The sequence below is a fragment of the Sinocyclocheilus rhinocerous genome, unplaced genomic scaffold, assembly GCF_001515625.1.
Source record: "Sinocyclocheilus rhinocerous isolate Xijiao unplaced genomic scaffold, SAMN03320098_v1.1 scaffold75, whole genome shotgun sequence".
Lineage (NCBI taxonomy): Eukaryota > Metazoa > Chordata > Actinopteri > Cypriniformes > Cyprinidae > Sinocyclocheilus > Sinocyclocheilus rhinocerous.
Genome location: NW_015632455.1, coordinates 1,010,549 through 1,026,419, shown reverse-complemented (window position 1 = coordinate 1,026,419; position 15,871 = coordinate 1,010,549). Strand labels below are relative to the sequence as shown.

The 15,871-nt window shown below is 35.0% G+C and overlaps 2 protein-coding genes across 3 annotated transcripts in view; both read right to left on the bottom strand.

Moving 5' to 3' along the window:
• Window positions 1-4,863, bottom strand: part of LOC107742305 (U2 small nuclear ribonucleoprotein A'-like) — a 7,789-nt gene extending 2,926 nt beyond the window's left edge. The window contains exons 1-7 of the mRNA XM_016555224.1: window positions 4,617-4,863; window positions 4,386-4,533; window positions 3,639-3,717; window positions 3,495-3,541; window positions 3,302-3,404; window positions 2,165-2,244; window positions 1,783-1,855 (exon numbers count right to left, since the gene is read on the bottom strand). Of these exons, the coding sequence (XP_016410710.1) occupies window positions 1,783-1,855; window positions 2,165-2,244; window positions 3,302-3,404; window positions 3,495-3,541; window positions 3,639-3,717; window positions 4,386-4,533; window positions 4,617-4,698 (612 nt within the window). The 5' untranslated portion in view covers window positions 4,699-4,863. The remainder of the gene's footprint in view (window positions 1-1,782; window positions 1,856-2,164; window positions 2,245-3,301; window positions 3,405-3,494; window positions 3,542-3,638; window positions 3,718-4,385; window positions 4,534-4,616) is intronic.
• Window positions 4,864-14,101: 9,238 nt separating this feature from the next.
• The window catches only part of LOC107742302 (proprotein convertase subtilisin/kexin type 6-like), a 111,400-nt gene continuing 109,630 nt past the window's right edge, over window positions 14,102-15,871 (bottom strand). For both annotated transcript variants that reach the window (XM_016555220.1, XM_016555221.1), the window contains one exon: window positions 14,102-14,317. In XM_016555220.1, the coding sequence (XP_016410706.1) occupies window positions 14,217-14,317 (101 nt within the window). In that variant the 3' untranslated portion in view covers window positions 14,102-14,216. The remainder of the gene's footprint in view (window positions 14,318-15,871) is intronic.

The window sequence follows — 15,871 nt, the reverse complement described above, 5'->3', positions numbered from 1 at the left end:
TGCATACATATACTTCGTAGTAGACATCCTTAACTCCATTCTGCTGTCTGTTGTTGGTGTTTCTTTTTCTGAATATGGCACTTAACACATGCTGTGTGGTATCGGCGTTTGGTATCGGGGCATTTTAACGAGTACGAGTACAGGAGCTCAGTATCGGGCCCGATACCGATACCAGTATCGGTGCATCCCTACTGATAATAATCAGAAATGTTTCTTGAGCAGCAAATCAGCATATTAGACTGATTTCTGAAGGATCATGTGACACTGAAGACTAGAGTAATGATGCTGAAAATTCAGCTTTGATCACAGAAATCAATTACAATTTAAAATACAGTAAAATAGAAAACATTTTAAAATGAAATGTTATTTCACAATATTACTGTTTTTACTGTATTTTTTAATAGAAAAAGCAGCCTTGTTAAGCATAAGGAACTTCTTTTAAAATAAAAAAATATATGTGAAAAATAAATATCTAAAAAATACTCACATATATTATGTGTATATTATATTTATTAAGTATATTAACATTATAGAATATATTTTAGTATATAACAGAATATATATCATATTCTATAATTTAAAAATCCTAATGTATGTGTAGAACATATAAAGTATGTATGAACACACACAGGATTTTTATACTATAGAATATAGATATATTCCAAAATTATATTTAAAGTGGAACCTCTTGTGTGTTAATATATGCATGTACGTATGTATATTATATAAATGTCTAACGATACGATGCACCGATGCCACGTGTAAAATATCGATACCTGTAGTATAAATATGCACCATGTTTTGTGGCACTGTCCTTAATTTTCACAATGCATTACCGCCAATGATTTTAACAGCTTTATTTTTGTGACTTTTCTAATATTTATTTTTCAACATTAACATATTTTTTTTGTACAACTGGAGTACCACGTTTTTGTTTTTTCCTAATGAGGATTTACGCTATTTTACACATTGCACATTTTAGCACAGAAGCCTGAACGATCTTCATCTGTTGTCATGTCACAAGATAACTGATCTTATGTGTGACATTGATTATTTTTATTCAATTATTTATTTTTCTTTATTATAAAAAAAAAAAAAAGGTGTAGGCCTATTTTTCGTTGTGAATGTCCCAACTGAGGTACAGGACGTGGGAATTTCAGATAAATGTTCAAGTTATATATTTTGGTTGCATTTGTGAGTTAATAAAAATGTAGATTGATAGATTCTGTAAAAATGTAGATTATCATATCGTAGAATTTTTTGAGGTATCTGCAAATATCATATCGCTGGGTATGAGAATCTATATCGTATCGTAACGAACCCTCCCATTTACACCCCTAATAAATATATATGTGTGACCTGGAGCATAAAAACAATTTCTTAAGTCGCTGGGGTATATTTGTAGCAATAGCCAAAAAAACATTGTATGGGTTAAAATGATAAATTTTTCTTTTATGTCAAAAATCATTAGGATATTAAGTAAAGATCATGTTCCATGAAGATATTTTGTAAGTTTCCTACCGTAAATATATCAAAACTTAATTTTTGACTAGTAATATGCATTGCTAAGAACTTCATTTGGACAACTTTAAAGGGGATTTTCTCAATATTGATTTTTTTTTGCACCCAGATTCCAGATTTTCTAATATTGTCCTATCCTAACAAACGCTTATTTGTTCAGCTTCCAGATGATGCATAAATCTCAATTTCAAAAAATTGACCCTTATGACTTTGTTTTGTGCTCCAGGGTCACATATGCATGTTAATTCAGTTCTTCCGTACCTTGATGGCTTCAACATCTGCAGCCGATGGCCCGGTTTTCTTCTCAGTCTGAAGTGCTGCCCCTGGAGTAAACCTGAGAGCAAGAGAAGACATTCAGTGTTCAGACAATGTAACCGCGTTTACATGCCTCTGCAGCCCTTCGACCGTTGTTCCCACAATCAGAGTGTAGTATCTGGAGTATCTTATCAACGTGAATAAACTGATACGAGACAGAAAAGCCTTGAGCCAGCTCCCCTGAGAAACACTGCTGAAGTTTGACATGGACATTTAGGTTTTAACAGCCAATTCAGAGTCAGCTTTCATTCTCCGAGCTGTCGGCTTCAGAACTTCCACAGTCCAGTAATTCGGGGGAGCTGTGCTTGATCAAGGAGTTTCATCTTACGTTTTGGTTTGCTTGGCAATATCCTTTGCAAGCTGAGCACCTCGTTTGCCTTTGAACATTTTTTCAGCCTCCTGCCGTTCCTACAGTGATACATCAGAGAGTTAAAGCAGACGTTCACGACAGACCACGACCCCGTTCTTCATACTGCAGTATTGAATGATCTCAACCCAACCGATTCAGTCCACATGTGCATTTCAAAAACTAATGATCACTATAACATCAGATGTACTGCGCAAAGTATGAAGAACAGGGCCCAGAACATTGACACTACAGTGATAAATAAGCAGAAAACAAAATGTTAAGAGAAGAATCTTCCAGAAACAATCTGTCCAAAGGAAGCAGTATGCATTATCAAACAGTCTGTTTTGTCAATTGTTAAATAACAAATTCAGTATAAAAATATAAGTAAATAACCACACCAATATTTAAGCCACATTGCAGAAGTGTAAAGTAAAATGTATTTGCATCGTACAGTATTTAACAAGATTAATATCTCCTTCACCGATACTGACCAACACATGCTCTCTATTATTTATTCTAAATAGATATTAGACATTTTAGCAGAAATAATCTTCTAAAACTAAACAGTCCTAAATGTGAACAAAACAAACATGAACCGCTCATAAAACAATTTATTTTGTCCCCGTGACATATGTCGTTTATTAAACTTCTTAAAAGGTTTAAGTTTACTTTGCTCAACAAGGCTGCATTTATTTGATCAAAATGCAGTAATATTGAGAAATATTATCACAATTTCAAATAACTATTTTCTATGTGAATATATTTTAAAATGTAATTTATTCCTGTGATCAAAGCTGAATTTTCAGCATCATTACTCCAGTCTTCAGTGTCACATGATCCTTCAGAAATCATTCTAATATGCTGATTTGCTGCGCAAATAACATTTCTTATTATTAACAATGTTGAAAACAGTTGTGCTGCTTCATAATTTTGTGAAAATCATGATACATTTCATTGCGGATTCTGAATGAACAGATGAATAAGTTCAAAAGAACAGCATTTCTATATCTTTTTTGGTCAATTGAATGCATCCTTGCTGAATAAAAGGATTCATTTCTTATGAAAAATCTTTTGAATGGTAGTGTAGTTAAAAAAAACAACAACATTTAATCATACCTTCAGTTTGACCTTCTGGAAGTCCAGAACTCGGATCTGTGGAATTTTATTGATGACATATAATCTGTAATGTTTCTTGTTGGTAACTGGATTCCTGAGGAGACTATAGAACAGAAAAACAGCTCATTTTATCTCAAGTCAAAACATTAAAACACAATACAATGTGTAAAGCAGCTGTTTATCCAGCAGGTACCTGAGGAGGGTCAGTGATTTCACAGTCGCAAGAGGATCCAAATCACCCTGTTGAGAACCAGAAACAACCACTCGATCACATATCAATAAAGCTCAAAGATTGATTGATTATCGTGCATAAATGCAGATCTATGGCTGGACTCACCAGTTCTTGAATGTTGTTGCTTGTGAGAATGAGCTCCTTCAGGTTTGGTAAAGACTGCTCCAGGTTCTCTCCGAATCGACTGCAACAAGTGAGACAAAAACAGTCAAAACCATAACCTTTAAGCTTTTTTTTTAAACCGTTTCATAAGATGTGCAACAGAGGAATAACATTAATGCATGTTTGCAAGAACAGTAGCAGCATGCGATGATATGACGATATACAGTGTATAACATGAGTCTATATGTGACCCTGGAGCACAAAACCAGCCATAAGGGGTATATTTGTAGCAATAGCCAAAAATACATTGTATGGGTCAAATTTATTGTTTTTTCCTTTATGCCAAAAATTAGGATATTAAATAAAGACCATGTTCCATGAAGATATTTTGTAAACTTCCTACCGTAAATATATCAAAACTTTATTTTTGATTAGTAATATGCATTGCTAAGAATTTCATTTTCTGTGTAGTTAATGCTGCTCAATGTGAAAGCACGCACGTGATGGAGATTTACCGCTGATTACAGAACCGGCTTTCTGACAAGATGCGCATTAAATATCGCATGCGATTTATCGTGCAGCCCTAGTCCTATCCTAACAAACCATACATCAATGGAAAGCTTATTTATGATGTAACATATAAATCTCAATTTCAAAAAAATGGACTGGTTTTGTGGTCCAGGGTCACGTATGACGATAAACAGTGTAATACATGCGCTAATATAATAAACATCAGTCTGGTTCCCTCACCAGATCCGGTTGTTGTTCAGCAGCAGTGTTTTGAGTCTCTTCAGCAGCGGAAACCCATCCAGTTTTCTGATCTCATTATCGGACAGATCAATGGTATCAAACTGATCGAGTGTGGCGCCCAGATTCTCCAGCACAGGGATCTTATAGCCTACAAACACACCATCCGGAGTTATTCGTACAGTAACGCACATAAATCAGTGATTCGCTCATGAACGATGGCGCTGGCCTCACCGCGCAGGTCGAGCTCTCTGTCCCGCACAGGGTTGGTGTACTGCGCCGCCTGCTCGATTAACTCCGCCGTCAGCTTCACCATGTCTTCCGCAGAGACGAACGACCTGCGAGGAATGAGTCCGAGCAGCGAGGAATGAGTTTGATCAAAACTTTATTACGAACGTCTAACATTCGCACACACGCTGCCGCCAAACGGAAGCGTCTGTTTTGTTCTTCTCGAGACAAACGCCACGTTAGCAAGAAAACTGCAGCGCCACCAGGCGGACTGGAGGAGAAATGCGCTATACGTACAGTCTATTAGCGTCAGTAGTGCACAAAGTTACATATAAGAGAGAAAAGTATAAAATAAGGTGTAAAGTGTAAAAATGAAACTAAACTTTCAGCAGATATGTATTTAAAAAAAAGCAATTGCATATACTAGTTAAGTTCAAATTATATATATATAGTATATGATATATAATTAACAAAATATAATTATTATATTGTTAGGTTTAGCCTATTATGTTTACCACCTTTGGTTGCTAATCCAAAAGTTTAAACAGAGCAAAAATAAAATACAAACTATCCATGAAAATCCAGAATACCACAATACTCGACATATCTACCTCGGTAGATGTTATTTGCTGTGTAAATAAAATAAATAAAAATTCTAAATGTACGAAATGTTCAGTTTATCATTTTAGCCTTTTCGTAACATCTTAACATTTTATCTTGAACTTTCTCTCAAGATTACAGTAATTATTTGTGGCTATTATGCATTTAATTAGTTAAATCTGTAGCACAATTTAAAAAATACTGAACTTGAAATGACTGAAGCTTGTTTATGCCACTGGTTAAATTCAGTTAAATTCAATTTAATTTAATTTAATTTAATTTAATTTAATTTAATAATTTAATTTAATTTAATTTAATTTAAACAAATAAATAAATAAATAAATACATTTATTTAAAAATGTAATTGGGCCTTTTTATCTTCAGACTTTTTTATATTATATATAAAATATATATTTTAAAATATATCAGTGCCTTTATTTTGTCTCAAGATGCACACCAGTATTGTTTTAGTTTTTTTTCTAAGGAACATTTATAAAAATTACTTAAATGTCTTAATTGAACTATGGCCTAATCCTGGCTTAGTCTAAGCCCTGTCTGTGAAACCAGGCCTTTATATTTTATTACTTGGAGGAAAAACAAAACAAAACAAAAAACAGAAGTAGGAAAATAGAGAGAAATACTAAATGAACACAACGGTAGGCCTAAAACAATTACAAACAACTCCAGCGATCCCTCATGAGTCCAGCAGAGTGCAGCACAGTCCTGATCATCTAGGCCAGTTTCTCCTGTTCCTCATTTAAATGTGTTGAAACTGTATAAAATAAACTGTCAGTGTGTAAAAGAAAACCACAGATGGTGTGATGAACATTTACTTCATTCCTCTGCCGAAACAGTCATCTCATCATGTTTCATTGCTAAAATAATCTACAGCACTGCATCTGATCCTCTGACCAGATGTGGAGGGTGGTGTTGTTTTTGGAGATTTTTAGAAACGACAAGTTGATAAAGTTCAGCAGATGTTTTCAGTATGAAAGTCTGTATATCATCAGATGAAGTATAGCAAAAAATAACTGATGGAGATGTGGTATAAAGTTTACAAGGCAGTTTTAATGTGACCTATAGGTCTAATGTAAAGAAAACTGTTGACACCAATGTCCCAGAAGAAAAAAATGTCAATGAAACATTCCTGATGGAGTTTGTAAAGTATAATATATGCAGTATGCCTGTATGTAGCCTACTTTTTGTTTTAACATTTACAAAAAAACCATATAATCAGCTACATCGCAAATCTTCAGAAATATGGCAACTATCCTTCCTTAGGGTGCTCAGACTTGTAATGTAAATCAGTGAGATCTTTCTAACAGTATAGCAGATGCTTACATAAAATACATATAAATATCAGCCGTCACTCTATATCTCCCAATAATGTCTTAGTAAGATGATATTTAAATGCTTAGTTTTATGATCAAAGCTCTATATAGGTTTAAAAAAAATTTATGCAATGCAATAAATACAATAATGTTTTATTGTAGATGAACAAATACGTTCCTTAAAAGCCCGATGATCATATTCATCTTGAAATACTGCTAAAATTATTCGTAGTTTACTTCATAAATCAGTAAAGATTTCACAGTAAAAAAGATATGTAAAACATGAGGGTGGATGTATACAATTATCATTAAAATATAACTTTTACTTGCTAAAAATGTATCAGTCAGACGACAGAAGGCATTTTTCAGCAAACTTTTGATAACTTTGACAATATAGAGGCCTTAGAAATTAAATCTTCATATTAAATATGATACATAGGCTTATAGGGTTAATATAATTTCTCTTTTGTGTTTCACAGGTTTATAATGACAAGGTTGAGCACATGATAACAGAATTTGCATTTTAGGGTATCTTTCTCTGTGAAAAAAGACCCCGGTAATCACACATGGATTCAGAGATCGCAACACTGTCTCAAATGGTGCTCAGATTTACAAACATAACAAGGCAAAATTCTCAGTAAGAACGCAACTCTTTCTCATCAAATTCTTCCATAACTGAATAATCTGAACTGCTGTCCATATTCATTACAGCTTTATACTCTTACTGCGTGACAGCAATGGATTCATTTTATTTCTTCTGAGGCATTTCAAGAGAAACACCTGAGATAAAGATGATAGGTACGCATGAAAAATAACTGCATAAGCATCTGAGCAATGTAAATTTCTGGTGAGTCTGTTCATCATAAAATAGCATCAAATAATAACCATAACCCTCTATATACCCTCTGTTAGAATCTGAGAGACTCTAAGCAACATTCAATATGATCAATAGATCTAAAACACATTGAACTCATTCAATAGATCAAAAACGCATATCATGCATATATAGCTGTGATCGGAGTATTTTTCACTTTTTATAGCCTACACTTGCTGTACATTGACTCATTTGTGTCCACTTTTTATTTCTCCGGAGGAATTTGTGGAGAAACATCTAAGACAAAGCTGATAATTATGCATAAGACAACTAAAAATTATAAACATCATCAGAGCAATCAAATGCACACATTTAATCTTTAAATGGAGTGATCTAGATGATGCAGAATAAGACATCAATATGTGCTTATATGTGCAATAATAAACAGCCAATATTCTAGCAATATGCATGCTACTAAGCAACTAGTTAAGAGTGAATGGTGTTCCCTAATCTAAAGTGTTAAAATGCAATGATAATGATAATGAACAATAATGATCAAACAGCACAGTATTATCATAGTTCAGGGCTCATTAATAAAGCATTATGTTATGCACGCAGTTATGCATGATACTGGTTATTATCAGTCCTGTGGTGTTTTCACACAAAGTGACTCCAGAATCATTAAAAAGATTCACTGAAGCTTGAAGAGTTCAGTAACATCACAATGAGGAACATGTGTCACGGGTTCGTCTGTGTGCGGATGGTATTAAGAGCAGCTGTGAACCTTCTCTGCAATGATCAGTGTGTGTGTGTGTGTTCATCAACTGCCCTTCAGGACGTTGCAGTCAAAGCATCACCGGGTCACTGTGGGTCAGACTCGGACAGTTCACAAAGATGCATTGCAAATAGTCAGGCCCAATCTAAATATTTATAAGCTCTGATATCAGAACATGGAAAAACACTGGAAAACCGAAACAAACAAATGATCATTAGAGCTTAAACGCAGACCACCAGGCACATGCATGCTCACTGTGGGAAAAAAAGAGACTTGGCCACACATTTTCATCAAGGAAAGGTTTATATTTCAGAGCTTTGATGGACTTATTCCACCTTCAGATATTTAAAATACCATTAGATACATAGTTTAAAATGTACAGTGTCATTATTCTCGATCATTCTTGTGATTTAAAAGCTTAATGTCTCTTTTAACATTGCAGTTTCACTCCAGTTGTTATCTGGCATTCTCCAACGTAATCATTCTCACTGGAAATCACATGATCAGTTATGAGAACGGCTTCTCTCATATACAGTTATATCATAATTCAGAGTGATGTCTTTGAATAAAAAAGAAGCAATTTATACATGTACTGCATGTTTAAAAAACAGACAATCTTAAAATATATATCTTGTTTAAATCAAATAGCACCCTAACGGGGTTTCTTGGAATGAGGGTTATTATTTCTGTCATTAAAGTAATAGTTCACCGCTGAAAATGTAGTCAACCACAGGCCATACAAGATGTGGAGGAGTTTGTTTCTTCCTCAGAACAGATTTGGAGAAATGCAGCACTGCATCACTTGCTCAGCAGTGGATGCTCTGCAGTGAATGGGTGCCGTCAGAATGAGAGTTCAAACAGCTGATAAAAAAAAAATCACAGTGGCAACCAGTTCATCAATGAATGTCTTGTGAAGCTAAAAGCCGCGTATTTGTAAGAAACAAATACATCATTAAGACGTTTTAACTTTAAATCGTCGCTTCTGGGAAAAATACGAGTCCATAATCCATAATAACATTGGACTGTTCTTGCTTGTAAACTGTGCTTGATCTGTGCATATTTCTCTCCTGATTCAGACAAGACGACTTTTCATTGGAGAAAGCAATATTATGGATAGAGCATTTATATTTTAGCTGCAAGCGACGTTTTGAAGTTAAAGTGCTTTAATGATTGATTTGTTTCTTTTTGTTTTCTGATTTCTGATTTTTGTCATTAACTGACGGACTGGAGTGGTGTGGATTACTTGTGATGTTTTTATCAGCTGTTTGGACTCTCATTCTGACGGCACCCATTCACTGCAGAGCATCCATTGCTGAGCAAGTGATGCAGTGCTGCATTTCTCCAAATCTGTTCTGATGAAGAAACAAACTCGTCTTGGATGGACTGAGGATGAGTATATTTTTCAGCAAATTTTCATTTTTTGTGAACTATTCCTTTAATAATCACAGTATAACTAGTTTAAAATGTACATTAGATAATAAAACCAAAGAAAGAGGAGGTCAGCCCATTGGCCTCTTCTCTTGCTGTCATCCAGCCGTCATCAAACACGTCCGGCAGCAGAACTGACGGAAGAGCTTCTTCTCACATAATCGGTTCGACTTGACCATCTCGCAGAACACTTCATCCGCTGGGAAAGACGAAGAGAAAGTTCAGATCTCAATCATGTCTAACTCATCGCAGATCTGAATGATCCTGGTGAGCTTTCATGCTCCAGAGTTTCTTACATTTGCCTCAAAGCGAGTCTTATTATTTTCCACCAACGCACTCAATAAAGGCTCCAAAAGGGTGTTTTTATAGTGATGTCATAGAAGAATCGTTTTGGTTCCCCAAAGAACCTTTCAGTGAACAGTTCTTAAATGAACGGTTAAACATTTTAAAAATCTAAAGAACCTTTTCTGCATTTGAAAGGTTCCATGGATGTTCTCGGTTCTTCATAATTTAATTTAATTTAATTTAATTTAAACAAATAAATAAATAAATAAATACATTTATTTAAAAATGTAATTGGGCCTTTTTATCTTCAGACTTTTTTATATTATATATAAAATATATATTTTAAAATATATCAGTGCCTTTATTTTGTCTCAAGATGCACACCAGTATTGTTTTAGTTTTTTTTCTAAGGAACATTTATAAAAATTACTTAAATGTCTTAATTGAACTATGGCCTAATCCTGGCTTAGTCTAAGCCCTGTCTGTGAAACCAGGCCTTTATATTTTATTACTTGGAGGAAAAACAAAACAAAACAAAAAACAGAAGTAGGAAAATAGAGAGAAATACTAAATGAACACAACGGTAGGCCTAAAACAATTACAAACAACTCCAGCGATCCCTCATGAGTCCAGCAGAGTGCAGCACAGTCCTGATCATCTAGGCCAGTTTCTCCTGTTCCTCATTTAAATGTGTTGAAACTGTATAAAATAAACTGTCAGTGTGTAAAAGAAAACCACAGATGGTGTGATGAACATTTACTTCATTCCTCTGCCGAAACAGTCATCTCATCATGTTTCATTGCTAAAATAATCTACAGCACTGCATCTGATCCTCTGACCAGATGTGGAGGGTGGTGTTGTTTTTGGAGATTTTTAGAAACGACAAGTTGATAAAGTTCAGCAGATGTTTTCAGTATGAAAGTCTGTATATCATCAGATGAAGTATAGCAAAAAATAACTGATGGAGATGTGGTATAAAGTTTACAAGGCAGTTTTAATGTGACCTATAGGTCTAATGTAAAGAAAACTGTTGACACCAATGTCCCAGAAGAAAAAAATGTCAATGAAACATTCCTGATGGAGTTTGTAAAGTATAATATATGCAGTATGCCTGTATGTAGCCTACTTTTTGTTTTAACATTTACAAAAAAACCATATAATCAGCTACATCGCAAATCTTCAGAAATATGGCAACTATCCTTCCTTAGGGTGCTCAGACTTGTAATGTAAATCAGTGAGATCTTTCTAACAGTATAGCAGATGCTTACATAAAATACATATAAATATCAGCCGTCACTCTATATCTCCCAATAATGTCTTAGTAAGATGATATTTAAATGCTTAGTTTTATGATCAAAGCTCTATATAGGTTTAAAAAAAATTTATGCAATGCAATAAATACAATAATGTTTTATTGTAGATGAACAAATACGTTCCTTAAAAGCCCGATGATCATATTCATCTTGAAATACTGCTAAAATTATTCGTAGTTTACTTCATAAATCAGTAAAGATTTCACAGTAAAAAAGATATGTAAAACATGAGGGTGGATGTATACAATTATCATTAAAATATAACTTTTACTTGCTAAAAATGTATCAGTCAGACGACAGAAGGCATTTTTCAGCAAACTTTTGATAACTTTGACAATATAGAGGCCTTAGAAATTAAATCTTCATATTAAATATGATACATAGGCTTATAGGGTTAATATAATTTCTCTTTTGTGTTTCACAGGTTTATAATGACAAGGTTGAGCACATGATAACAGAATTTGCATTTTAGGGTATCTTTCTCTGTGAAAAAAGACCCCGGTAATCACACATGGATTCAGAGATCGCAACACTGTCTCAAATGGTGCTCAGATTTACAAACATAACAAGGCAAAATTCTCAGTAAGAACGCAACTCTTTCTCATCAAATTCTTCCATAACTGAATAATCTGAACTGCTGTCCATATTCATTACAGCTTTATACTCTTACTGCGTGACAGCAATGGATTCATTTTATTTCTTCTGAGGCATTTCAAGAGAAACACCTGAGATAAAGATGATAGGTACGCATGAAAAATAACTGCATAAGCATCTGAGCAATGTAAATTTCTGGTGAGTCTGTTCATCATAAAATAGCATCAAATAATAACCATAACCCTCTATATACCCTCTGTTAGAATCTGAGAGACTCTAAGCAACATTCAATATGATCAATAGATCTAAAACACATTGAACTCATTCAATAGATCAAAAACGCATATCATGCATATATAGCTGTGATCGGAGTATTTTTCACTTTTTATAGCCTACACTTGCTGTACATTGACTCATTTGTGTCCACTTTTTATTTCTCCGGAGGAATTTGTGGAGAAACATCTAAGACAAAGCTGATAATTATGCATAAGACAACTAAAAATTATAAACATCATCAGAGCAATCAAATGCACACATTTAATCTTTAAATGGAGTGATCTAGATGATGCAGAATAAGACATCAATATGTGCTTATATGTGCAATAATAAACAGCCAATATTCTAGCAATATGCATGCTACTAAGCAACTAGTTAAGAGTGAATGGTGTTCCCTAATCTAAAGTGTTAAAATGCAATGATAATGATAATGAACAATAATGATCAAACAGCACAGTATTATCATAGTTCAGGGCTCATTAATAAAGCATTATGTTATGCACGCAGTTATGCATGATACTGGTTATTATCAGTCCTGTGGTGTTTTCACACAAAGTGACTCCAGAATCATTAAAAAGATTCACTGAAGCTTGAAGAGTTCAGTAACATCACAATGAGGAACATGTGTCACGGGTTCGTCTGTGTGCGGATGGTATTAAGAGCAGCTGTGAACCTTCTCTGCAATGATCAGTGTGTGTGTGTGTGTTCATCAACTGCCCTTCAGGACGTTGCAGTCAAAGCATCACCGGGTCACTGTGGGTCAGACTCGGACAGTTCACAAAGATGCATTGCAAATAGTCAGGCCCAATCTAAATATTTATAAGCTCTGATATCAGAACATGGAAAAACACTGGAAAACCGAAACAAACAAATGATCATTAGAGCTTAAACGCAGACCACCAGGCACATGCATGCTCACTGTGGGAAAAAAAGAGACTTGGCCACACATTTTCATCAAGGAAAGGTTTATATTTCAGAGCTTTGATGGACTTATTCCACCTTCAGATATTTAAAATACCATTAGATACATAGTTTAAAATGTACAGTGTCATTATTCTCGATCATTCTTGTGATTTAAAAGCTTAATGTCTCTTTTAACTCACTCCAGTTACTCCAGTTGTTATCTGGCATTCTCCAACGTAATCATTCTCACTGGAAATCACATGATCAACGGCTTCTCCGGCTTCTCTCATATACAGTTATATCATAATTCAGAGTGATGTCTTTGAATAAAAAAGAAGCAATTTATACATGTACTGCATGTTTAAAAAACAGACAATCTTAAAATATATATCTTGTTTAAATCAAATAGCACCCTAACGGGGTTTCTTGGAATGAGGGTTATTATTTCTGTCATTAAAGTAATAGTTCACCGCTGAAAATGTAGTCAACCACAGGCCATACAAGATGTGGAGGAGTTTGTTTCTTCCTCAGAACAGATTTGGAGAAATGCAGCACTGCATCACTTGCTCAGCAGTGGATGCTCTGCAGTGAATGGGTGCCGTCAGAATGAGAGTTCAAACAGCTGATAAAAAAAAAATCACAGTGGCAACCAGTTCATCAATGAATGTCTTGTGAAGCTAAAAGCCGCGTATTTGTAAGAAACAAATACATCATTAAGACGTTTTAACTTTAAATCGTCGCTTCTGGGAAAAATACGAGTCCATAATCCATAATAACATTGGACTGTTCTTGCTTGTAAACTGTGCTTGATCTGTGCATATTTCTCTCCTGATTCAGACAAGACGACTTTTCATTGGAGAAAGCAATATTATGGATAGAGCATTTATATTTTAGCTGCAAGCGACGTTTTGAAGTTAAAGTGCTTTAATGATTGATTTGTTTCTTTTTGTTTTCTGATTTCTGATTTTTGTCATTAACTGACGGACTGGAGTGGTGTGGATTACTTGTGATGTTTTTATCAGCTGTTTGGACTCTCATTCTGACGGCACCCATTCACTGCAGAGCATCCATTGCTGAGCAAGTGATGCAGTGCTGCATTTCTCCAAATCTGTTCTGATGAAGAAACAAACTCGTCTTGGATGGACTGAGGATGAGTATATTTTTCAGCAAATTTTCATTTTTTGTGAACTATTCCTTTAATAATCACAGTATAACTAGTTTAAAATGTACATTAGATAATAAAACCAAAGAAAGAGGAGGTCAGCCCATTGGCCTCTTCTCTTGCTGTCATCCAGCCGTCATCAAACACGTCCGGCAGCAGAACTGACGGAAGAGCTTCTTCTCACATAATCGGTTCGACTTGACCATCTCGCAGAACACTTCATCCGCTGGGAAAGACGAAGAGAAAGTTCAGATCTCAATCATGTCTAACTCATCGCAGATCTGAATGATCCTGGTGAGCTTTCATGCTCCAGAGTTTCTTACATTTGCCTCAAAGCGAGTCTTATTATTTTCCACCAACGCACTCAATAAAGGCTCCAAAAGGGTGTTTTTATAGTGATGTCATAGAAGAATCGTTTTGGTTCCCCAAAGAACCTTTCAGTGAACAGTTCTTAAATGAACGGTTAAACATTTTAAAAATCTAAAGAACCTTTTCTGCATTTGAAAGGTTCCATGGATGTTCTCGGTTCTTCATGAAACCATCAATACCAAAAAAGAACCTTTATTTTTAAGAGTCTAGGATGAAACCCAAACGCCCTACACTTGAATCAGAAGTGCCACTGACAGCAGCGGACCATCTTCTGTCTCTGGGTGATCTGACGCTCATGTTACGTAAGTTTGGCCAGACAGAAGGTTCCAGAGGAACGAGGGGCAGTGGATCCCGGTGAAAGCATTGTTGCTGTCCTGCCAAAGCTCTGCCTCACTCACATAACCGCCGTTTACAACAAGCCCTGCTTATCCAGCCTTTCACTCACGCACAACCCTCTTCCCTTTCATCTTCTCTCCGTACGTCACTCTCTTCTGAAATCTTTTTGCTCGTTGTGTTCCTCTTTCTTCTCTCTCTAGCAACAACAAACTGTGTTAGAGTTGATTTGAAGTCTAAAAACCTCGTAAACACCCGGGTCAGGTCAGTTTGACATGACATCATCCGTATGAATTACTCAATGTGATTATAATAACAAAAAGCTCCTTGCAAAACTTTATGAAAAAATAATAAATATATAAATAAACAAGGCCAAATGGAAGTCAGTGAATACATACAAAAGTTTTTGGCTTTAGAATCAAACAACAAGTCTCATAAAAGCTGACCAAGTTGCTTGTCCAAACTTCTTTGCAACAAAATAAAACCAACCTTATATAACCTATATAATTATACTTTAAAGGGACAGTTTATCCAAAAGTCAAACTCCTGTCATCATTTACTTACTCGTATGTATCATTTTTCTTATTTCGTCAAACACAAAATCAAATGTTCAACAGAACGTCTCAGTGAATCTTTTTTCCCCTACACAGAATTGAAAAAAAAATCAGGGTTTGGAATATAAGGGAAGTAAATGCTATATTTTTAATGACTAATTAAAGCAATAAGCCCCAAGAAGCCGTGGTTTACAGTGAATTTATAACAGCTAAGGGGCGTTGTTAGGCACGACACTTAGCTGTTATAAATCCACTGTAAACCACGGCTTCACGGGGCTTATTGCTTTTATAAAACGGTTATTCCATATACGTAGTAAGGTTTCACAAAATAAAACAGAGCAAATAGTGTAATGATAATAAAACCATTATTCTTCCACCAAACAATGTAGTTCCTCAGAAACAGTTGTGGTTCCAACAAAGTGGTTGCCGAGCAACACACAAACGTAAACAAAGGTGTATCTTACTTTGTAGAGTCATTTACAACAGCTTCGAACGCGGCTCAGCCAATCAGAATCAAGCACCGG